The 24,163-nt window shown below is 38.3% G+C and overlaps 1 protein-coding gene across 8 annotated transcripts in view; it reads right to left on the reverse strand.

The window, feature by feature from the left end:
- LOC100716350 (broad substrate specificity ATP-binding cassette transporter ABCG2-like) overlaps positions 1-24,163 on the reverse strand; it is a 131,388-nt gene that overhangs the window by 36,651 nt on the left and 70,574 nt on the right. For all 8 annotated transcript variants that reach the window (XR_010046956.1, XM_063247258.1, XM_013150089.3 and 5 more), the window contains 2 exons: positions 5,543-5,644; positions 4,568-4,818 (listed from right to left, as the gene is read on the reverse strand). Coding sequence is in view for 7 of the 8 variants with exons in the window: in XM_063247258.1 (XP_063103328.1) it covers positions 4,568-4,818; positions 5,543-5,644 (353 nt within the window). In the remaining variant the exon portion in view is untranslated. The remainder of the gene's footprint in view (positions 1-4,567; positions 4,819-5,542; positions 5,645-24,163) is intronic.

Below are 24,163 nucleotides of genomic sequence, written 5' to 3' on the forward strand. Positions count from 1 at the left end.
GACCCTGGGATGAATGCCCTGCACTGAAAAATGAATCAAAAATAGAATTTTTAAAGCACACAACATTTCTAAGAAGGAAATTTTGCATAAGAAGTAGGAGTGAGGTGGCCCCATCTAGCCAACTTATGAGGAGTCCCTGCCTATGTGAGAAAGTGCCCCCAAAGCACCCAGCCAGCTTTCTTGGGGGCACCCAATGCTTCCATTACTCGTTCCTCTGTCCCTGCATCAGGAAGGCTTGCAGTCCTCACAGCCAGGGAAGCTGTGGATATTTGCTATCCTCACCTCTCTTCACCTCCCCAATAGGTGTGGAGGGCTCCCAAGGAGACTGAACAAACATCACTTTTAATTTTAAGATGAACATTGTCTTAAGGATTCTTCAATTAGCAAGGGTTACATTATGACATACTTTTTGAGGAAATCTAAAATTATTGATGGACTGAATACAGAGGTATAGAACATAGTAACCTAAAGAAAACAAAATATTCTAATATATATTTTGGAAACTTCAAAGTTAAAAAATAAAGTCTCAATACTACAATAATATAAAGACATGAAGTAATTTGTGAAGGGTACATTTGAGGAAATCCAAGCCAAAGTAGAAACAGAATGAAGATCTGTAAAAACTAGTTTGTGAAAATCTTAACCTGCAAAGGACATTTATAAAATGTTTCACTTGTAAGATATCCTTAAATTCCTTTGGCAACAAGAGGGACATTTAGAGAAAAGAACTCCTTTGCCATGGCATATTTTTACTACTCTCAAAATACACCTGACTTCAGCAGATCTAAAGTAAATACCAATGACTATCAACAGTAGCATACCAATGTATACAAGGGTCTATAGTTTCACAGAGCCTAAATTTTAAGAATCGGTCTTTTAAACTAGGCATTCCATATTCTTTGTTGTACTTTTTTTACATCCAAACTTGACAATTTATACTAACAAAATCAGTGTTTCTACTGTGATGCTCACTATTGGTTTCAAAGTTCTACAACAAATTTTAGCTGTTTAGCAACATTGAAAAATGATGAATCCCATAACGACATCCTGCTTTTACAAAGTGCATCAGAATTACACTTTTTTTTGCATAAGTAATAGGAAAACTATTATGTACAATAAACATTAAACAACAGCGTAAATGACACCATCTAGGAGATTTGGGAATTTGGTCTCCAGCATATTTTCAACACATGGATCACTCTAAAATATGTTGAGTGATTTTTCTAGCTTTTATTAAAAATATGAATGTAGTGGCTCATTATAATCTCAGCACTTGGAAGCTGAAGACACAGGAGAAATAATTTTGAGACCAACTTGGGTTTGTCTCAACCTTAATTGAGACGAAACTGAAGTCACCCGGATAACATAGGGAGACACTGTCTCCAGAAAAAAGGAGAACCCATTGTAGGTTTGTAATATGCTGGTAGAAATGACAACACTGAGAAATTAATGCTAAATTTTAACAAATTAATTTGATTAGAAAGCCCCTCACCCATTAAACAAATGCTAAATCTTCCTATTCAGAAAATCTATTCATTCCAAGAACCTTCTAATACAACTTGAGCCATGTAAATGACTACTTCAAGCCATAAGACAACAGATACAGTATTTTTTGGCACGAAATCATAAAATTTTTCGTAATTCTACATTAAAAACAGATTTAAAAATATATACAGCATACTTCTATTAAAATATAAATAAAAGTCCTAGTGTATTTGCAAGTCAGTAAAATGCTACCCATAGGCCACTAAGCGACAGCCAAATATTTTTGTTCTGTCTGAAAGTTAAAATGGCTTTCATACCTAACAACATAGAGAATAATTATTATTTCAGACTTAGAAATGTACAGAGTAATATCCTTACAATATCAAATTTATTTGAAACTCAAATGTCACCGTCTAGCATAACATCATAACTTTTTTTTCAAATAAAGAATAACCAGGGATTTGGCTCAGTGGAGTAAGCACCTGCTTGGCAAGCACAGTATCAAAGAAAAAAAGAAAGAAAGAAAGAAAGAGAGAAAGACATATTCATTTGTTTATATATTAGCTATGGCTGCTTTCACACTAAAATAGCCGGGTAGACTACCTGAGACAAATCCCATGTATGGCCTGTGAAGTCTAAAATATTTGCTATCTAGTCTATTCTCAAAATGGGATTGTCCACTAGTAAGGTAATCATCCAATATTTACAAAGTAAGAGTTGTCCCACTAAGCTCAGGGAGAATCAAGGTCTCAACCTTATGTTACAGACATCTGCTTCTCTGAGCTTTGCTGTGTTCCCTTTGTGGAACTGAGCACACTGATGAAGCAAGGTTGCTGAACTTGAATCCTGGAGGCAATGGGCCTGGTGGTTGCATCATGAGGAAGCCTCGGGGCAAACCACTCACAATCCAGGGGGACTGAAGTAGATGGATTTTAATAAGACACTGCTTAGAACTACCACATATGTGTCTTGGACAAGACACTTATAAACCACTTCTACAGGCAAATAAGAGCAACCTAATACATAAATTACAGGAAAAATCAGCTCATTACATCATGTCAGTGTTCAACAATGGGGTAACCCCAGTTGATGGATTTAATTCTTAAAACGTTTTTCCAAATGGCATCAAATCTCCTGCAAAGAATGAAATTTTGTCCTGGGTTGACAGGACACAAAAGTGTTCACGTTCTCACAGAAGTGCCTAATCAAATAACCACCAACACTGCAGTGTCTGACACTATGACTCACACAGGAGTGAAGGCTCTCAGATACACTTGGAAAGTGACAAACTTCAATAAGAAAATTATGGTGCATGTGTCCATAGAATTTCATTAGACTAACATGCTATTAGAACTCAATAGCAACTCAATGACATATACTAAAAATAACAACCCCAAAACAACCTAAAATAATTTCTTTATAGATGATAAAGAAATGAGCTGGAAGAACCAGTGATCTGTGACAAAGGTTTGCGGTTACTCATGATAGTCAAACTGATAGATGCAGGACTGCCAAAGACATTAGTTAAGCATACTGCTAGGTAAGTCTGTGGGTGTTTCCAGACACAATTAGATCATGAGGGCACTAAATTCATCAGTGGACTAACTCATTCATGAGATTGTGATTTCATGGCACTACTGGAAGGTAATAGAAACAAGAGACTGGGCCTGGTTCCAAGGCTTGATCCTGACTGCTATGCATGGTTCCTGGCTCCTTCTTCACCGTTCTTTCCTTTTCTCTTTATTTCAAGGCTGCTATCAGGCTGTCATCAAACCCTTCTGCTGTGACTTCTGCCTCACTTCAGACCCAGAGCAACAGTACTATACAATCATGGACTGAAACCCCTGCAAATCTTAGCCACACATTTTTCCTTCTATAAGCTGTTTATGTGTGGTGCTTGGTCACAGAGACAAAAAGCAGACCAATATTAGAAAAAAAAAAAAAAAACAACAACAATAAGAAGAAGAAGATAACAACAACAACAAAAAAAAAAAAAGTAAAATCCCCCCCCCCAAAAAAAGGACTAATAAACAACTTCCACAGAGTCATCCAAAATCAGGCAAGGACATGATCTCATTGTAGTTAAGTGACTTAATCTGCCCGTAAATAGCCTTATTACATCTGGTTACTACCTATGTACAAACTACACACTCATTTGGGTATCTAAGAATTTCAAAATATGAAACCCTCAGAATAAGGAAATCAATTATGGAGCACACATCCTTTGGCATGAAATCTCTTTTCTCAGACAGTAAACAGCCTAAGCTACCTTCAAGACCACTTGCTGCCATGGGTTCCCTCGTCTCCTGGCTTCAATTGCAAGCAAGCCTTATCCTGATGTCACTCTCTCCCTCTAGCCCCTGCCCCTCATCTCTGATCAAACATTCTGCAGTCCTGTTTGCCATCTGACATGCAATATACTTTATTTTTCATTCAGCTACCATCTCTCTGCCCTCATAAGAAAATAATTTCTGTGAGACCAGAGATTTTATCTTTACTCATTTTGTTCACTATTGTATTAAAATCTCAAAAGGCAACATAAGATATTATGTTAAAGTTGTGGAAGGAATTCCTGAATATAATTGCAGTTTCTAGAATATCCCAAACATGACTGATGGTGCTTTACATTTTGGGGGGATTTTTTTTGCTCTGATAATCCATTACAGTTCATCTGAATCAACAAAAATTATGAGTTAGATAGTGCAAGAAGCAACTAACAAAAGCTTTCTCTATATAGAAACTTAATTGTGCTTTTTCATCCTACTGATTGTTTCTAGGTCCCAAATGGAATAGGGATGACAAATAAATGGTAAGGTGCATAGGAGATAAACATAATCCTTAAATAGACCACATCAGAACCAAACTGCTGAGCAGGGTATGGTGAAGCACATCTGTAATCCCAGCGCTTCAGAGGCTGACACAGGAGGATCATTCAAGGCCAGCTTGCGCTACACAGTGAGTTGAAGGCCAGACTTAATTACATTTTGGGATCCTGTCTCAGCACACACACACACACACACACACACACAAGTTGGTTCAACATGAATATTTCACATCACATTGAAAAAATATGCTGAATTACCTGAATTATAGTGACTTGAGGAAAACCTTGCAAGTTTCTGAATGAACGTTTCATAATACATCTGAGCTGATGCCAGAAGGAGGTAGTAGAAGTGATCTTGAAAGCTGAAATCCTCTTCTTCTGACCTCTTGGGAAGTTGGAATTATCTAATTCATCCTTTATTTCTTTGTAGAAGGATGAGTTGGCATAAAGGTTGACTAAGTTTTCTACAGCTGGTTTGTTTCTCTTATAAAACACTTCAGTCTCTCTGGCTTTGGAATAAAAATAGATGAATACAAGAAACATTAAAGACAGGAATAAAATAACTGATTTAACAGTTTTCTCTGACTTTTTATTGGATAACATCTTAATGTGAAAACTTGTGTACAAAAAGAAATCACTAGCTCTGTCATTACACATGAGAAAAAGACAGCTATCTGACCTGGCTACTACATAATCTTATGAGTATGCAATAATCACTGATCTTTTTTCTAACAATTTGAATGTCAATTCTTAAAACAGACTTGTTACCATACAAATTTATAATTCTTATTATAAAACTTCAGTCCATACTTTCTACTATGTGCAAATATAAAAAATCCCAAATGTCTTATTTTAAAAATACTATAAACAATGAATGGGGCTGGGATTTAGCTCAGAGGCATAACAGCCTGCCTGGCAAGTGTGAGGTCATGAGTTTGATCCCCGGTACCACACACACACACACACACACACACACACACACACACACAAAATGAACATTTTTGTTTTTAAATGGAAACTCCCCTTACAATTGGCAATGTTATATAAATGCTCATTTACCAATTAAATCAAAATACCTACACCACTCATAGACAACAATGCTATCTGATGACTGGTATCAGAACAATGCATTAACAGAAATTTATAAAATCATGTGGTAATGAGTCACTACATTAATGAATTTTAGATAAGCCAGCTAGGCAACACCCCTGTGAACCCAAAAAATTCACATACCTTCAGAGCTTTCTCCCTCTTGGTTTACTACAATAGCGGAGTTTCCACTTAACACATCTAGAATGAAGTCTGCAGGGTTGTTGTAGGGCTCACAGTGGTAACCTAGGAGAAAAGGCAACACAAGAAAACAAACCTGACGGTCTTGGAACACAGAGGACTCCTTACAGAGGGTAAGACAGGTAACACTAGGGAAGGCAGAATCTAACAACTTCCCCCTCATCTTCTTACTCTTCTCTTCCCTCAGTAATTTATCCTTTCCTTTTTTTTTATTTTAAAGAGGGAAAAACAAAACACAAGAAAAACAATAAACAAAAGAAACAAATGAACAACAATAACAAAAAACCCAAAACAATAACAATATAGGCTTCCAAAACAAGGTAGTAGAACTTAACAAAGGTTATTTTGCACAGTTATCTTCAAAAGAGTTACTCAGATTACCAGGCAGAGACATGCAAAAATGATCTAATCCTATGAACATTAACTGTTTTGTTCCAAGAATATAATTAGTAGTACAACCATCTTTGCTATCTCATGTATATAGACAAATTTACATTATTTCCTTTTCTCTTCCTTCTTTTCTCCTTTCCACTGAGTAATTTTTTCCCTTTGAGCAGTTTCTAACCCTTTTACAATATTAATGAAGTCTTTAGATCTTATTTACTCTTTCCATGTCTTACACCAGGGAAACAATACAGTACTTGCCCATGATTTTATTTATTTCACTTATGAGTATGGTCTCTCAAGTCTCATCCAATTATCCATTTATCCATAAAAGCCTCAATGTGATCTTTATTTATAGCTGAGTAGTATTCGATTGTATAAAAATATTACATCTTTTTCATACATATCTCAATTGATTGGCGTCTAAGTTGTTTCCGAGATTTGGTTACTACAAACTGTGCTACTATAAACATGGGTGCACATATATCACTGTGGTATGATGTTTACAACCCTTCTGCAAATATGCCCAGAAGTGGAACAGCTGGGTCAAATGGAATCGCCAATCCAAGCTTTTTGAGGAACCTCTACATTGAATTTTACGGTAGTTGCAGCAGTCTACACTCCCACCAGCAGTGCAGAAGAATTCCTTTTTCCCCACAGCCTCTCCAGCATTTGATACTGGTTATTTTTTTGATCCTGGTCATTCATTCTGGAGTAAGATAGAATCTTAATGTTGTTTTAATTTGCATTTCTCTAGTGATCAATGATGCTGAACATTCTTTGATATATTTATTTGCCATTTGCATTTCTTCAGCTGAGAAGTGTTTATTCATCTCAGATTCCCATTTTTGAATTGGGTCTTTAAATTTTGAAGCCCTGATTATTTTTAATTCTTTATATGTTCTAGATAGAAGTCCTTTGTTTGCGGGACAGTTGACAAAGATTTTTTTTGCCAATTTATGGGTTTTCTTTTCACTCTATTGGAGATTTCTTTTGAAATGCAAAAACTTTTTTAGTAAGATGTGGTACAGTTGTTGATTCTGGGAAGTATTTCCCATGTGGTTTGACTTTTCTTAATGAAATCTCTGCCTACCCCCATGTCTTCAAGATTTCTACTTACTTTGTCTTCCAGGAGAGTCAGTGCTTCTGTTTTAGTATTAAGATTTTTGATACATTTTACTGCATGGTGATAGGCATAGGTCTACTTTTAGTTTTCAGCATATGAAAAGATAGTTTTTCCAGTAAAACTTGTTAAAGAGGCTGCCTTTCTTTCAGTGTTTGATCACTGTGTCAAAGATAAGATGACTGAGTGCATTTGCAGTTATGGTTGTATCTTCTAATCTATTCCATTGATCTTCAGGTCTGTTTTTATGCCAGTATCATGCTGATTTTGTCATAGTAGTTTTGTAGTATGATTTCAAAGTAGGGATTGTTATGACTCTTACCTTACTTTTGTTGCCCAGAATTGCCTTTGCTATTCTAGGTCTCTTCTGGTTCCAGATGAATTTTAGGAATGATTTCTCCAGATCTATAAGGTATGCTAATAGTATTTTGATTAGAATTGCATTAAACCTGTACAACAATTTTGGGAGAATGGCCATTTTCACAATGTTTGTTCTTCTTATCTGTGAACAAGGAATGTCTTTCCATTTTCTGAAATCCTCTTCAATTTCTTTTTTTCAGAGTACTGGAATTTTCACTGTATAGATATTTTGCTACTTTGTTAGATTGATTTCTAAGAATTTCATTTATTTGGATGCTATTGTGAAGGGTGTGGTACCTCATTTCCCTCTCAGTGAGTTTTTTGTTTGTGTACAGAAATGTGATTGATATTTGAGTATTTACCATATATCAGTTATATTAACGATTTTGGTTACTACATCGAGAAGTCTTTCAATGGATTATTCCTGTATAAACTTATAACTTGCTGAACTTACTTAAAGTAATTTTGCTCACCAAAAGCATATGTTCATTATAGCTTTCTTTCTGCCTTGATTCTTGAATATATTTTTAACCAATGTTTATAAAATCATTGAATTCAGACAAAATTATTTTTCTTTCATTAAAACAAATTTCCCTTTACATAGATTCTTTCATTAAACTCTTATATTTTGAACTTTTGCATATAGAATTACATATGTTAATTACAATACTTAATTCTTAATCACCTTACATTTTAGAGAAGATCTAGAAATAAATCTTAAATCATTAACCCATATACCAAAAGTTTATGAGATACATTTATGAATAGAACCAAAAGTATACTGTCCTTTGACAGAATTAAAGAAGCTAAGCATCTTCAAATGTATATTAAGCAATTGATGTTTCAGAACTTCACTTTACTTAGAAACAACACATTAGCTTTATCTTTGTTACCTAATGTAATATAACTATAAGGCTTTACATTACATAAAGAACACAGTTACACACTTATTTTTATTAACTGGAGTTAGTTATTTTCAACAGTTAGACCTAGTCTAACTTCATTCAGAAAAAGAGATACAACTCAAATATTTAATGGTTTCTCCTATATCAGAAGTACAACTATAAACAAAGAGCAAAATAAAACACAGATGATAGGAATTAGGGAGACAGATCTTCTTAAATGAGAAGGAGAGAGAAGGGAGAGGAAAGGGAAAGGATAAATAAAGACTTAGATGTGTTATGTCCATGTACCAGCTCCTCAAGGGGAATGTGATTATTGTGTGTTTCACACGGGTGATGATAAAAAACAAAAACTTGGACACAAACAACAAACTAATAAGCAAGAACATTATCACACTACAAATATCAAAATCATGATGATATAATACAATCTTCAGGCCTTTCTTTAAAAATGGATAGAATTTGAGAACATCATATTAAATCATACAGAGGACAGCTATGATCATATGTCCTCACATATATAGAAACAACAACAAAAAATAACCTTCCTGGAAATAGGAGACTGATTACCAGGGCTAGAAATAGGAAAAGGAGAGTAGGAAAAGGGTCCACAGAAATGATCCATTCATGATGTAGAAATGTATGGGAATACCTTACTGAATCCATCATTTCTACCATTAACATGTTTATGAAATTCTATTAATATATAAGTTAAATAAATAAAATACATCATTGCCAGAGAATTGAACTGCACTCAATGGAAAACAAAATTACTTTAGAAAAGTAAGGAAAAAACCCACAGGCAGTGTAGGAGGAAACTGCAAAAAGAATAGAACAACCATGGGAACTCTCTCCAAAGCTGTGCCCAGGAATTCTGGGAACAGTTTATTTTGATGACTCTGAATTAAATTCTACCAAACGCAGTTTTGAGCGTCCATTTTCAAGCCATTTCTCTCCTAACCTAAGAATATCAAGCCCAGGAGCAATTATATAAGAAAATTGTTTTCCCTCACCGCAGACACATAGCTAAAAGTCACCCTAATTTGGAGATTATAAATTAATGGACTGAGACCAAGCTACTCAACGATACACTTATGTTATTTATGCTAGAATCAGATCTTGAGACTCTTACAATGAAGTACAAACAAGACCAGAGTAGTGTTTCCAGCAGTTAAATATTAGGTGTCCCCCAAACCAGAAAAGAGACTAGAAGAGCATTTTCTTTGGGAAGTTAAAAGAGAAATTCCATTGACAAAGATCTTTTAATAATTTTTAAACCAGAACTCCCCCCATAAATGCCAATCCACAGCTTCCATTGAAAAATCAAGTAGCAGGCATCTCTAAAAGGCAGGTTCTCACAATGGAAGCCAAACTACAGAGAAAGATAAACAGAAGTCTGGTCATTTCTATAGAAGTTACTTGCAGGATAAGATGTCTTCCAGATCAGCTACTGTTTCTACAGTATAAATGCTGAGATAATGCACAGATAGTCAGCAGTGCTGAGCAATGGGAAAATGCCTGGGGACACTCTCTGTGATGAGCGACTGAAGAATGTGCTCGGACTCATCTACAGTCTCTCGGGACCTGCAAGGAGCTAAAATTCAGGGAGAAAGGATGCTTCTGGACCAGACACACTTTGCCTGCTGCACAATATATCAATCACTAAAATTACAAGTACTGAAAAAGACAAAATATTTATTTACGAGTCACCCAAGTGTGAGGAGACATAACTCTCAAATCTAGATGCCCAAGGGAAGCTTAGGGATAAAGAACAAGATTAAGTTACTTGAATAACTACTTCTGAGATAGCCATATGTAATATATCAACTAGTGATGATTTCTTATTATTTTTTTCTTAATGTTATTTTTTGAAATTCTGTATCATTTCTACCCTTTTTTCCGTTTGCTTTTTTAAAAAACAATTTTTAAAAAGAACAAGATTAAAGCATGGAAAAGGCTGAGTACAGGAAAAGGAATCAGTGGTCTGTGCATGTGATATCAGTATTTGTACCTCTTCTTAGGATTTCGGTTCACAAATGGCATACTAGCCTGATCATACGCAAGACCCAGTTTCTCTGTTAGTCTTTCCTTTGCAGGTTCAGCCACAGTAGTGCACATGGGCAGTCAACTGTGAGACACACAAAGAAACCAGCCTTAAGTGGGTCATACTGGGCTTTTTTTCCATTAAATCACATGTGTGCATGTATACTAAAAAGAAAAAAAGTGAAGATGTCACCAAGTTTAAAGACATCTTTATTTTATCCACTGATTTAAATTAGACCACTGTTAAGCTATGTGAGCCAAAAAGCATTTAGGCTAGTATTGTGAGTGTTTATAAGCCAAAATAAGCAGAATACATACCTGAAAATTGACATACAGAAACATCTACATTAATCTGAATCACATAACCTTTATGTTATCAAACTTTAAGGTTTTATCTGAAGTCCCTTGTAGGCTTCAAGACCATCAGGCCTCATTCTGTAACGTCTTAAGTGAGTTTGGCTATTCCCAAACACATATATAACCTGTTTTACACAGAAGATGCAAACAGCACAAGTTCATACGGGCAAAAATAAAAGAAAAAACAGTTGATACAACCTTAAAACCTTCAGCAAAGCAGGTGTAGGTATCTTGGTCAGATTAAAATGACCAACAATTAGCAAAGCACACAGAAAGCAGCTAGTTTTAAATTAGGACACATGCGTAGATGTATTGGCCAGCCGCACTATCATAATCAGTTATAGTTCTAGGTGCACAACTATAAATAGATACTTAGAACATTTTATGCAGTGAAAAATTATCACTTTTTCTTTTTGGTGAATCACAAAAGAGTTCTCTGGTAACAAGATAACTCCAAAAAGAAAGGGAAAGAGAAAAAACCTTGTACATTGTGAAACCAATGACTGTTTAAAGAATGATTATTACACTGACAGTTTATTTTAGTGTTGGAAGATAAACCACAGAGCAGGCTCCTCACAGTGCACTGTACTATAGCTATTAGAGGAATCTGCTCCATTGAGAGCTGTTCCCCTGTGTTAGATATTATGTCAAGCTGCTTTCAATAGAGAACACAACTCATGGAGAAATAAGCTCCTTCCAAATCTCAGAACTACTCTCTGGAAGAGAAGTTTGGTAACAAGGGCAGCCCTTTGTGACTTCTATTACTCTCTCTTCTTCCTCATCCTCTTCCTGCTTGCAACAGCAAGAATAGAAATCTTCTCCTATGGCCAGGCAGAGTCACCTGTGCCATGTGATGACATCATGTCTTGGGAGGGTCCTCCCAGGGACTGACACTAAAGGTGGATAGAAAGCTCTGGACTAAATATATCTTCATGGCTGCCGGCAGTTATAGAGAGCTCTTTAGAGTATATCTTTTAACTCAGCCTCCAGAGGAGAAGACAGTGGTACAAAGTGGCTTTTGTTTGGAGAAGTGGCAGTCGCTGTACCAAAGTGTGAAGGAAGTGGTTGAGGGGGTTCCAAAATTAGGTCCCCTTGAGCCCTGCAGGAGATGCCAGAGAAGACCAAGGCCCACTGCCAGTAGGTTGGATGATAACATGCCCTGAGGAACACTTCTTTAACTTTGACCTTTGTCTTAACAAACTTTTCTCAGAAAATCTAGAGGACTGGTCGGTAGACATAGGTTCTATGAATGTTAGGACAGAGGCCCAGGCAATAGCCACATCAGAGGTCAGAGGAGCCCAGGATATGGGCTAGGACTTTAACCACCTTCTAGACCCATAAATGTATCAAGACCCATCTGAACAAGGAGTGGGATCTGTCATACTATCAGAGAAAGAAAATCCCTAGGCTGTGGCCCAACTCTTCATGGAGACTTCTGAGAGGGCTCTGATAGCATGGTCTCAGTTCACCCTGGAAAAGGGACAGCTGGAGAGCACCAAGAGGTTCTTTCACCTCATGGAGAACTGCAAGCTGGACATTATGGGCCTGACCTCTGCAGCTGATCTGGTAGTTTTCAACTTTCCAGAAGAGAGCTCCATGTCTTAGAATGTAAAAGGACAGGGAAGAAGGAGACCATGTGTGGGATCCGACTGTTTTGCCACACATTCATCTCCACAAAGAAGTCAAGCCCCAGATTCTGGAAGATGGTGGAACAGTAAGCAGCAGAGTAAAATGGCTCTCTCAAAGAAACAGCCCAGATGCTGGAATATAGCATTCTGGAGAAGACTAGAGGGAAAGAAATGGGTCCCCTCAACCCAGGAAAAAACTGAAGTGAGAATTGAACCCACAGAGAGAATTTTTTAAAACAGAAAAGAAAAACTTAAACAAGAGGTAGCCCAATGCATTCTCACTGGAGCTGGTCCCACTGTGCAAGAAGTGCCCCTGGAATCTGGAGATGCTGGTCACAGTGAATGTGGGGGCTGGCAAGCCCGAAGGCCTCAGTGGGAATACACAGTGGTGAGGGGAGCAGTAGAATGAAGAACGGCACTGGCTGGCGGTAAATGTGGGGGACTTAGTCCTCCTGCTGAGTGGGTGATTGGCCAGATGCCATTTTGGAGTTGGGCAGGATAAGCCTGGAACCAGAACTTTAGTTGGCTTCATTCAGCCACTCCTAGTGCAGAGCAGACTGGGGAAAATTCCCTGGACTGAGTCCCACCCCTGAGTGATCCAATAGTCAAGGTTGAGGTCTCCCTAAAGCTATCCCTAACCAACCCCACCCATGTGGCACACACTGACATGTTGAAGACTCCCAGTGGTTAACCAGCTTGGAAGGGAGAGGCCAGCCTGCCCTACCACTGCTTATACTCCAGCAGATTGGGGGAAGCAGCAAAAAACAGAAATTCCTAGCCAGCATGCTTCAAAGTAATTATAACCAATACAGGAAGTGCCCAGGACTCCACTACCCACTTATCTGGAAGAAACCAGGAACATGACAAAAGGAAGAAACAAAAGGCAGTCTCCAGCCTCCAACCCAAGCAGTACTGGCCCAGAAGAGTAAACACAGAAGAGATCAGGAGTTGCACACCTGCAGTTTCTGAAGCAACAGCAACTGACATAAAGAAACAATTTTATGAAACTATAAAAGAACTTAAAACAGAAATTCTAATACAAGTAAAGGAAGATATAAGAAAAAAGAAATGCTAATCATCACTCAAGGAGACACAGATGGAAGAAAAGAGGAGCATAGAAAAAGGAGGGAAACCTCCAATGAAGAATATAAAAAAATTAAAATACATGAAACAGATTCAAAGAGATTATCAGGAAATTAAAAACTCCATTGAAAGCTGTCAAAACTGTTTGAAAGAAACTAAAAATAGACTATCAAACCTTGAAGACAGGTTTGCAACTTGTGATCATGAAAGGGAAGATCTCTTAAAAATAACAAGGTACCAGGAAGAAACAATACAAAGGTTAGAAGATGACAAGAGTATAACTTAAGAATAAAAAATGTGAGTGAAGAGGCAGGGGTAAATACAAATGAAATACAAAGACTATTTATAGAAATAATTACAGAAAACTTCCCAAGCATAGGAAAAGGAAATGATATTCAGATGTATGAGGCATACTGAACTCCAGCGAGCTATAAGCAAAATAGATCTACACCCAGACATATAATAATCAAAACCCCAGAAATTTAACACAAGCAAAGAATATTAAAAGTTGTCAGAGAAAAGAAACAGCTCACCTATAAAGGAAAACCCATCAGAATCACGACAGACTTCTCAACACAAACCATCAAATCAAGAAGAGATTAGAGCGAAGAATTCCAAGCCCTGAAAGAAAATAACCTCCAACCCAGATTGATATACCCTGAAATCTATCTCTCAAAATTAATGGAGAAACAAGATGCTTCCATGACAAAGAGGAATTCGGGGAGTTGATGACCACCAATCCAATCATACAAAAAGTACTGAAGGACATTCTGGAGATAGAGAAACAAGATAATGGTTTCAGGAATAGCAGCAGAGAGGTCTCACTGAACAGGGCAGACAGTGGAATGAAGAGGAAAAGTAGACAACCAAAGGCAGAAAAATAGCATGGCAGAGATGAGGCGCAGAAGGTTGGCCGTAATCACTAATACAGATGGTCTCAATACATTAATAAAAAGAAACACAGGCAGAGTGGATCCAGAGATAAGGCACATCAAGATGCTCTATATAAGAAATATAGTTAACCTGAAAGAGGGTTTATAAACTGAAGTCAAAGATGAGAAAATAATGCTCTGTGTAACAGGGAACCAGAAAAAAGTGGGGTTACCTTGCCCATCAGCTGCAGATAAGTTGCAAAGACATAACACTTTTATACAATAGAGAGCTACTCAACTATAAGGAAGGAAATCCTTGAGGCTCTTGCAGGTAAATGGATACAACTTGAGATCATGCTCAGGGGTTAAAAGGTTCAGAACCATTTAGGTGAATAGTGGGTTACCTCCCTAATCTAAAACATAATAAGGAGTTAATAGAATACAAAATGTACAATGTACCCTGCAAAAGTGAAAGGGGAAGAACTGTCTAAAAACAGAAGGCAGTGGACACTGTTAATCTTGTATCATGATTTGAAACCCACATTATTTTCATCACTCTGTTTAGTTTGGCTATACTCTGTTCCAGTTCATCAACTTGTACTAGTTTTGATGGCTTGGACAGCTTTCGAAAGATAGCAGGATATACATGGTAACCATTTTTGATTTCCTATTAACTTAATTTGAAGCCCTGTATTGCTTTCACTGTCTTGTTTTGACTAAGTTTATTTGAGTCTCTTTTGTTTGATCACTGTCTTGTTTTGACTGATTTTACTAGAATCTGTTTTGTTTGATAGTATCAAGTCTGAGGGTATAAGGCAACTACTTTCAAGACAATAAGTTTCCCTATGATGCCCCTTCTGGTTTGACCATTATATTCTTTTGAAGTCCTATAATGTCTCCAATGTTTTGTTTTCTTTGATTTTGTTCTGTACTGTTATGTTCAATTTTATTGTGCCTACTGATATGGGCAATTCTTTTGAAGATGACAAGAGGCATTATGATAACCATTGTTGATCACCTTGTATTTTGGTTTTAAGTCATTTACTGTGTGCATTGTTTTGTTTTGACTGACCCTATTTTGTTTTCTCTCATTTGGTTTTATTCACTTCAAAATAAAAATAAAATAAAAAGAAGTCAAGCCTATGCTGGGCACCAAAGATGCAGCCAGTTTTCTCTTCCTGGGCTCTAGTCTTGAGGGTGATAGAAGAATGAAGTCAAAAAACAGCGGTGGGGGAACAGAGCAGGTGTGGTTCATTAGAAAGAACAAGAAAACCCCTCAGGTTTGGAGGGAAGCTCAAAAGTAAGGATGTCTTAGAGGTGCCTGAATCTAGGGTTTACATGGAGATTTTGGTACATGAAAGAAGCAGATGGATGTGTGAAAAAGCAGGTGTGCAGTGGCTGCTGCTTGCTAGGCTTCTTATCCACAGATTTCATTAGTCTTTTGCCCTTTGCCCGACAAGCAGTTCTTTGTTCCATGTGCTCCAAAGTCCTGAGGGTAAGGTGATGAATTTGCTTGCATGCAGTGTTGCTCTGCATGAACACATCGTCCAATGGCAGGAAGGAAGACAAAATATTAAACTATACCAGGGATGACCGAGGATGGTGGTATAGAGGTGAGAGATAGGAAATGATAGTTTAAAAATGCGCAAGTTGATTAAACCAGCTAGGCAGGGTGTATAGAATGACAATACCATTTCAAGTAAGGATATCAAAGAGAAATAAAGAAGGGATGGACAAAGGAAAATGAGCCCCAGATGGAAAGAGAATAAATAGAGAGGTCCAGAGCACACACAAGAACATGTGACGTGGAAAATCAAGACATAGCACTGAATCCAGGTTTGCGTCTGTGGATAAATTTGAGACTAAAACATAGAATGGCAGAAGAAACCAACCATAGTACTAGGTAAACAAAGGGCTTTTCTTTCTTGTCAAGGTAATTTCAATGACTTATGACATATGTGGTCTGGCAGTATTTTAGGCTATGTGTCTTTGAAAGCTGTACTTCTTAGACATTGACAGACACAGTGCAGAGTTATCTGAACACTGATTTTCTCCGCCCCCCATGGAACACCACCAACCCTGATGTAACCAATCGAAAGAGGTGGGTGGTAAGGGTGGGCACATCACAGGCTTGTGGGGATGTGTGACAGTGGGCTGTTCCCAGACAGAGAGCAAAGTAAGAGCCCCTGAAGATCTCTCAGCACAGGAAAACAGAGCCCATGATGGTTGACAGATCCAGCTTCCCCATGTTCCCCTCAACTCACCCCCTAACTAGCATAGCATTGGGCTGCTCCTGTTGCTAGGTTCTGGACCAAACACTGAACATTCCAGGCCAGCACTGTGGTTCAGGAAACTGCTCATACAGCCTTGTGCCATGGAGTGGCCAGCCACTGTGGGTCATTTGACCCCTCTCTTAATTTCACGGAGAATTTTTTGTTCTATTAGAAGTCGGTTTGCAGTGAGGAGAGAAAAACGGCTCGCTCTTTCACTTGAAGGACTCTTAAGCAAAAATGCCAACACTTGAACAAACTCAGCCAGCTTCAAAAAGAACATGAAACCTTACAGACAGCTCTCAAGGAGACCCACCTAGAAGAAGAGGCCAGGGAAGCACAGCATCGGGAGGCAGCCTACAAGAAGGGGTTGAGGGACAGAGCCAAGATTCCAGGGCAGATACTTTTCCTCTTCAAGAAGCTCAAAGAAGAGCAATCAGAATGTTTTTGACGACAGCAGTCGAAGATGGCAGAGATATCCAACAGGATATGGACCCTAGCAGAGGAATCAACATCACTCACATTTGAAATAGCTGAAGCCAACCCTGTTGAACATGTGCAAACAGTAGCTCTAGAGAGCTATGGCGATGCTCTGAGTGAGAAAGCCCAACCCAGGAAAGCCACTCACAGCTTTTCCAGGAAGCTCAGTGGCGGAAGGAATGAGTAGCTGAAATCACCTCGCAGAAAAGGACACTGCAAGACTCCCAGGCTCAAGCAGAACAACTGCTTTGGAAGAAAGGAAAGCATGTCAAGGCTCTGAGTGCCTGCTCATCATCACGAAAGACTGGGCTTCTGAGATCCCAAAAGACACCACACAGACTGAGAACTCACAGCAGGAAGTCAACTGGAAAATGGTCCTGACTTAAGTCATCAGCCAAAAGTGCCTTTAAAGAAACTGGTTTATGGTGCTCAGTTAAATGTGTCCTTAAAGACCATAGAAGAACAAAGAAACCAACTTTGCACTCAACTCTTGGAAGCAGAGAAAAATAAGAAGGAACTGGCAGAGTCTCTGCAACACCTCCAGACTCAACAAGCATCTCTGCAGTCAGCAAATGCACAGCTGTGAGGGAAGCACCAGAAGCTTCAGCAAAAGTTCACAGTGAGCACCAAAGTTCACCACCAAACAGTGCTGAGCTGCCACAAACTGAGATTGTAGCCAAAGTCCAGGCAGAGCAGGAACACAAAATGTTCATACTGGAAGAGGAGAGGTGGACCACATTGCTGAAGAGCTGGAGACTTACAGGAAGAGAGGCCAAGATATGCAAGAAGGAGTAGGAGAAGACTGTTCAATTCTACCAAAGGCAAGTGACCTCCATGCAGAGACAAAGAAGCCCATAAGAACTGGGCTGCAGCCACCATCGCTGAAAGACACCTCCGGGAGTTAAGGAAGGAAAACGCTCACACCAAACAAATCCTATGTGCAATGGAGCTGAAGGCTTCCCTGTTAGGCCAAGATCCTGCCACTCTTAGTGTCACGAAAAGCGAATCTGGCAGAGAGCATTTCCAGCGTGCTCCTTCCCCTCAGGGTTGGCCTGCATCTGCAAGGAGATCTGCTCACCCTCTTCCAAAGCTGGAAGGAGCTGCTGTGATCCTCAGCTTCCTCTCCAGCAGAACCATGAAGCCCACTTGAGACTCTCAGAAGGGCCTACTTCAGCACTGCCTGTCCTAAGCCACGCCCCAGGACAGGCTTTGATTCCCCCAGCCCTCCCTCTACAGTTTCTAACCCCTACAATAGGCCAGATTCTGAGAAGTCCGCTCCTCCTTTTATGCCTCCTCCAAGAGGGCTCCATGTCATCGGCCACCAAGATATGTCCCCGACCCACAGCCAGCATTCCTCATGAGAAAAGTCTCTTCCCCATGGCCTATTCTTTAGGCTTTTTTCCCAAAGCTGGCATTTTCCCCATCATCACACGCTGAATGGAGGGGCCCTTTGGGACACACTCCAACTTCCAAGGAGCCTGCTACACAACACATAGCCCCACACCCAACAGCACACCCTGGCCCCAGCTCTGTTCTCCCTTCAGGAGTCACCCTCCATTCCCCCTCACTGCTTCCACATCTACTTTTTCTCAGGATTAATATTCAGTAAGTAAAGAGAATTTCAGGATAAAAACTGCACATGCTCAGTTCCTAACTCTATATCACATACAAGTTAATAAACAGGAATACAGTGTACATTTTACTGTGTGCAGACTGACAACTCCCTTCCTGCCTCCCTTCAGGCAAACAGAACTTCGGAAAGCACATGCCTGATTTCAGTTTGCAGGGCTCCATCACCACATTCCCTTTATCCACTGGGCTTAAGGAAACAAGAAGTGGAGTGAATGAATTCAAATCACCTTCACCCTGGCACACTGGGCTTTACTCCAGTTGCTTTTCTTGCCTCTAGGAAACATCCAAGCTGAAGTTGGCCAGGCTGACTGCAGTAAGGAATTCAGGGCACTGGCTGAGGCTTCTGCTTTGCAGTCCTTGAGGATCAGGTGAACCAGAAAGAGTAAGAGGACAAAAGTGGAGTGTAACAGACATGAGATGTAAGAGTTATGAGTATTTAGCTCAGTGGCATAAGTGCCTGCCTGGCAAGATGTAAGAGTTACTATCAGTAGATATGGGGTTTTTCTTTGGGCGGGGGGAGGTTGTTTGTTTATTTGTTTGTTTTGAATATAAGGATGTCATCAGGTTTCCTCAAGAGTGACCAAGATAGAATACCTAAGATTAGGAAAAACCTACCCATTACTTAAAATACATTCAGGGCCATTTTGGACACTGCAGTGACAAAAAGGATTGCTTTAAAATATTAACATGACAAAATATATACCATTTATTTACATTTATTGATACTGTCACTGTGCTTTTACTTGACTTATAAAAGTAATAAATGATACCTAAGGCTTACTAAGACACTCTAAGAACTAGTATATTTTGAATGTATCTCCCTATTTAAAACTTTGAGGAGGCTTTCCATTTACAGAAATCAGTATAACACAGAAAACATAGCAGACAAAGTGGCAATTTGACAGATTCGTAAACTAATACAACACATTTCACCTTTAGTAACTACCTCTCTATCCTCAGTAGCTAAGATAGAATGTGACTGAAATTTGAAAATACTGATTTGGGAACAATCATTTGAAAAGTTACTAGAATTGTGTAACTGTAAAATCAGGGAATCTTCAGCTGTAAAATCTGGTAAATGACAGGAGGACAGTACAAGAAAGTGACATGGTATTAAACATGCAGCCAAGATAGTATCTCAAATTCATTAGCTCAGAAAAGGAAAGGTAGTGCTTCAGGAAGAGGCATTTCCAGGGGCAGGAAATGATGTCAGGGGCTCTGAGCTATGAAGTCACCTGGGGACCACCAGAATCTCACAGGAAGAAGCACTGTCTCTTTAATCTCCTAGTGTCCTCTTCCTTCCATAGAGAAGGGAGGGAGCAGTGAAAGGAAACACAGCCAGGCCTGGGGAATGCACGTTGTCACCCTGCCCTCCAGGAGACTGGGCAACTCATACTAGCACCCACCCTACAGGCACCAACCAGTGAAAAGAGTGAGCAGCAAGCTTCGTAAGAGACCTGAGCTCAGGAGGAACATCACCTAGAGTATACAATGACCTGAACACCAGGGAGCAGCAATACTTCCTTGGGCTGCCTCTAGGGAGGCACCAGGGGAGAAGGAACTGGGCAGGAGACAGTTACTTCCATAACCCTTCAAAAGCAGGCTTTTTTCCAAAAAACACCCGGTGATATCAATTACTAACCATGAATTTTCGAAACTGCATGATTTTCCTGGCATTAGAGCAGTGATTTTCTGACAATTCCCTGGCACCATCTGTAAACACTTAAACCATCAATACCTACAAATATTTTACACTAATGACTGCCACTATAATTAAGGCCATGGTACTCTTAATTCACCAGTCCTGAAGTTGGTAAGCACTGACAAAAAAGCACTCTACTGGCAAAAATCTTCAATGTTAAACATGAAAGTTCTGACCACCTTTTAGTGATAACTGACCTCAGAAATGCAACTCTAAGCCAGGTATACTGGCAGAGGCCTTATCGCAGCATTCTGGAGGCTGAGTAAGGAGAATCTCCATGAGTTTCAGTCCAGCCTGGACTACAAAATGATTTCAAAGCCAGCCTGAACTACATAGGGGGAACCTATCTCAAAACAAAACAAAGCAAAACACCTAAATAAAATAAAAGTAATTCTACATATCAGGTGTTTCAGTTAGGTAAGAATACAATCTAATTCTCAAAAATCCAATTCTAGTTCTCTCTACACTCACTTATCCTAAGATCACATTCAATGAGCAATGTTTGGCTCTATGAGAGATTTGTCAAAGGGTACAGAGTTGGTGATTAAGTCAGATACCAGAACTTTCCTGCCCTGTCACAGCTTCCCATAGACATGACAATGACACCACTATTTCCACTGAATTCCTCCTAAAACAGAGTCACAGAGCAAGTCATGGATTGTGATGCCTCCTGCCTTGCCTTTGTTGCCCAGAATTGCCTTTGCTATTCTAGGTTTCTTCTATTTCCAGATGAATTTTAGGAATGATTTCTCCAGATCTGTGAGGTATGCTAACAGTATTTTGATTGGAATTACATTAAATTTATTCAACAATTTTGGGTGAATGGCCATGTTCACAGTGTTTGTTCTTCTATTCATGAATAAGGGATATCTTTCCATTTTCTGAAATCCTCTTCAATTTCTTTTTTCAGAGCACTGGAATTTTCACTGTATAGATCTTTTACTTCCTTTGTTAGATTCATTCCTAAGTATTTCATATATCTGGATGCTATTGTGAAGGGTGTGGCTTCTCCTTTCTCTCTCATTGAGGTTTTGTGTACAGAAATGTGATTGATTTTTGAGTGTTTACCTTGTATCCAGCTACATTACTGACTTTGGTTATTATACCTAAAAGTCTTTCAGTGGATTTTTGGGCATCTTCTATGTAGAATATCATGTCAACTGCAAATAATGATCATTTAACATGTTTCTTTCCTATCCTTATTTCTTTTATTTCTCTCTCTCGTCTAATTGCTCTGGCTGTTTCCAGCACTATGTTATTTAGGAGTAGTGATAATGGACATTCTTGTCTTATTTCTGATTTTAGAGTGAAAACTTTCAGTTTTTGGTCTTTTAATATGATGCTGGCTGTTGGTTTGTCACAGATGGCTTTTATTAGATTGAGGTAAAGACTATCTATTACAATTTTCAATAGGGTTATCATGAATGAGTACTGTACTTTATCAAAATCTTTTTCTGCACCTATTGATATAATCATGTGATTCTTATTTTTGGCTCCACTGATATGGTGGATTACGTTTATTGATATGTGTATGGCGAACCATCCCTGCATTCCTGGGATGGAACCCATTTGGTCATGGTGTATAATCTTCTTGATGACGATGCATTCTGTTTGATAGCATTTCAATAAGAATTATTGTATCTATGTTCATTAGGGAGATTGACCTCTAGTTCTCTTTTTAATGGATTTTCTCTGGTTTTGGTAGTAGTATTTGCTACCTAGGTGGTAGTTGATAGGTATTATTTGGTAGGGTAGTATTTCCAGGTGTGAGTTAGGGAGACTTACATCCCTTTTAATTTCACTAAAGAGTTTGAAAATTGTTGGCATTAAATCTTCCTTTACTTTCTTGTAGAATTCTGCAGTGAATCCATCAGGTCCTGGGCTTTTCTTTGTTTTTATAAGGTTCTATTTGCATTTTCAGTTTCATTAACTGAAATTGGGTTATCAGTAGTTTTACATCTTCTTGATCCACCTTTGGCAATTCATGTTTCCTGAAATATGTCTATTTCTTCTGTGTTATTAAACCTATGAGAGTAAAGGTTTTCCAAAGTAGGATGAGATGATCCATATTTCCACAGGGTCTGTAGTAATTTCATCCTTTTCATTCCTTATTGCATGAATTTAAGTTTTTTGTACCGGGGATCAAACTCATGACTTCGCATTTGCCAAGCAGGCACTTTTGCCACTGAGCTAAGTCCCCGGCCTAAATATGAGTTTTTTAATTTCCTTTTTAAAATAACGTTGACTAGGGGCCTATCAATTTTATTTATTTTTTCAAAGAATCACTTCTTTAATTCACTAATTCTTTGTATTCTTTTCTTAGTCTCAATTGCATTAACTTCTGTTTTGATCTTTATACTTTCCTCCCTTCTTTTGGTTTAGGCTTGACTTCTTTTTCTGTATGTTTGAGGTATAGTATCAGGTTATTTATTCATGTTCATTGTTTTTCTGATATGGAAATTTACTACACTATATTTACTTCTGAGGACTGTTTTCATTGAATCTCACAGGTCCCAGTAAGTTGTATTTGCATTTTCGTTTGCTTGTAGATAGTAATTTCTCCTTTAATTTTCCTCTGTGAATCATTGATTGTTCAGAAGTGTATTATTATTTTACATGTGTTTATGGAGCTTTTGAAATTTCTTTTGTCATTAATTTCTAGTTTCGTAGCACTATGATCAGATAATATGATTGGATAATTTTGATTCTGTTGAATTTACTGAAGCATGTTCTATGGATGGTCGACTTTAGAGAATGTCCCTTGTGAAGCTGAGAAGAATGTGTAGTCTGATGTTGTTGGGTGGAACACAGTGTACAATTCTACTAAGTCCATTTGTTCATAATTTGATTCAGTTCTGTTATTTCTTTGCTGTTTTTCTGTCTAGTTGATCTATCTCCTTGTGTCAATGTGGTTATCATGTTACTAATTATTTGATTTTTCATGTCTATTAATAATTGTTTTATATATCTAGGTATTCCCATATTTGGAATGCATATATTTAACACTGTTATCTCTTCCTCTTCAAGTTTTCCCCTAGCTAGTATTATACTAGTAATTAGTATAATAGTGATTGCCTTTATCTCTTTTGATCATTCTTGGTTTGAAATTCACATTGTGTGCAAACAGAATAGCTTACCCTTACTTTTTTGTGGGGGAGGGACGGTTCCTGCTGCATGAAGTACTGTTTTCCATCCTTTGACTTTCAGTCTATGAACTTCCTTTTGGGTTAGATGGGTTTTTTGTATGCACCATATAATTCGATGTTGTTTCTTGATCCATTCTGCCAGTCTGTTTCTTTTAATTGGTACATTGAGACCATTTACATTAATGGTTATAAGTGATATATTTTCATTATGTTATCTTTCTGTTATTGGTTCTTTACCTTTCCCCTGTATAAGTGTTTGCCTGCTTGGTGGTTATTTCTGTTGGTGCTCTTGAAGTCATAGTTATTTTTATGTCTATCTGGAATATCTTTCAGTATTCTTTGTAGTGTTGGTTTGATAGTCATGAAATTCTTCAGCTGTTCTTTGTCATGCAAGTTATCTTATTTCTCCATCAAATTTGAAGGATAGTTTTGCAGCGTACATCAGTCTGGGTTGGAAGTCATTTTCCTTTAGGATTTAAAATACTTCTCTCTGTGGCCTTCTTGACTTGATTATTTGTGTTGAGAAATCTTCTGTGGCTCTGATGGGTTTTCCTTTAGAGGTGATTTTTTTCATTTCTCTAA

Source organism: Cavia porcellus, unplaced genomic scaffold (assembly GCF_034190915.1).
Source record: "Cavia porcellus strain 051 isolate PalLab524CR breed Dunkin Hartley unplaced genomic scaffold, mCavPor4.1 scaffold_4, whole genome shotgun sequence".
NCBI lineage: Eukaryota > Metazoa > Chordata > Mammalia > Rodentia > Caviidae > Cavia > Cavia porcellus.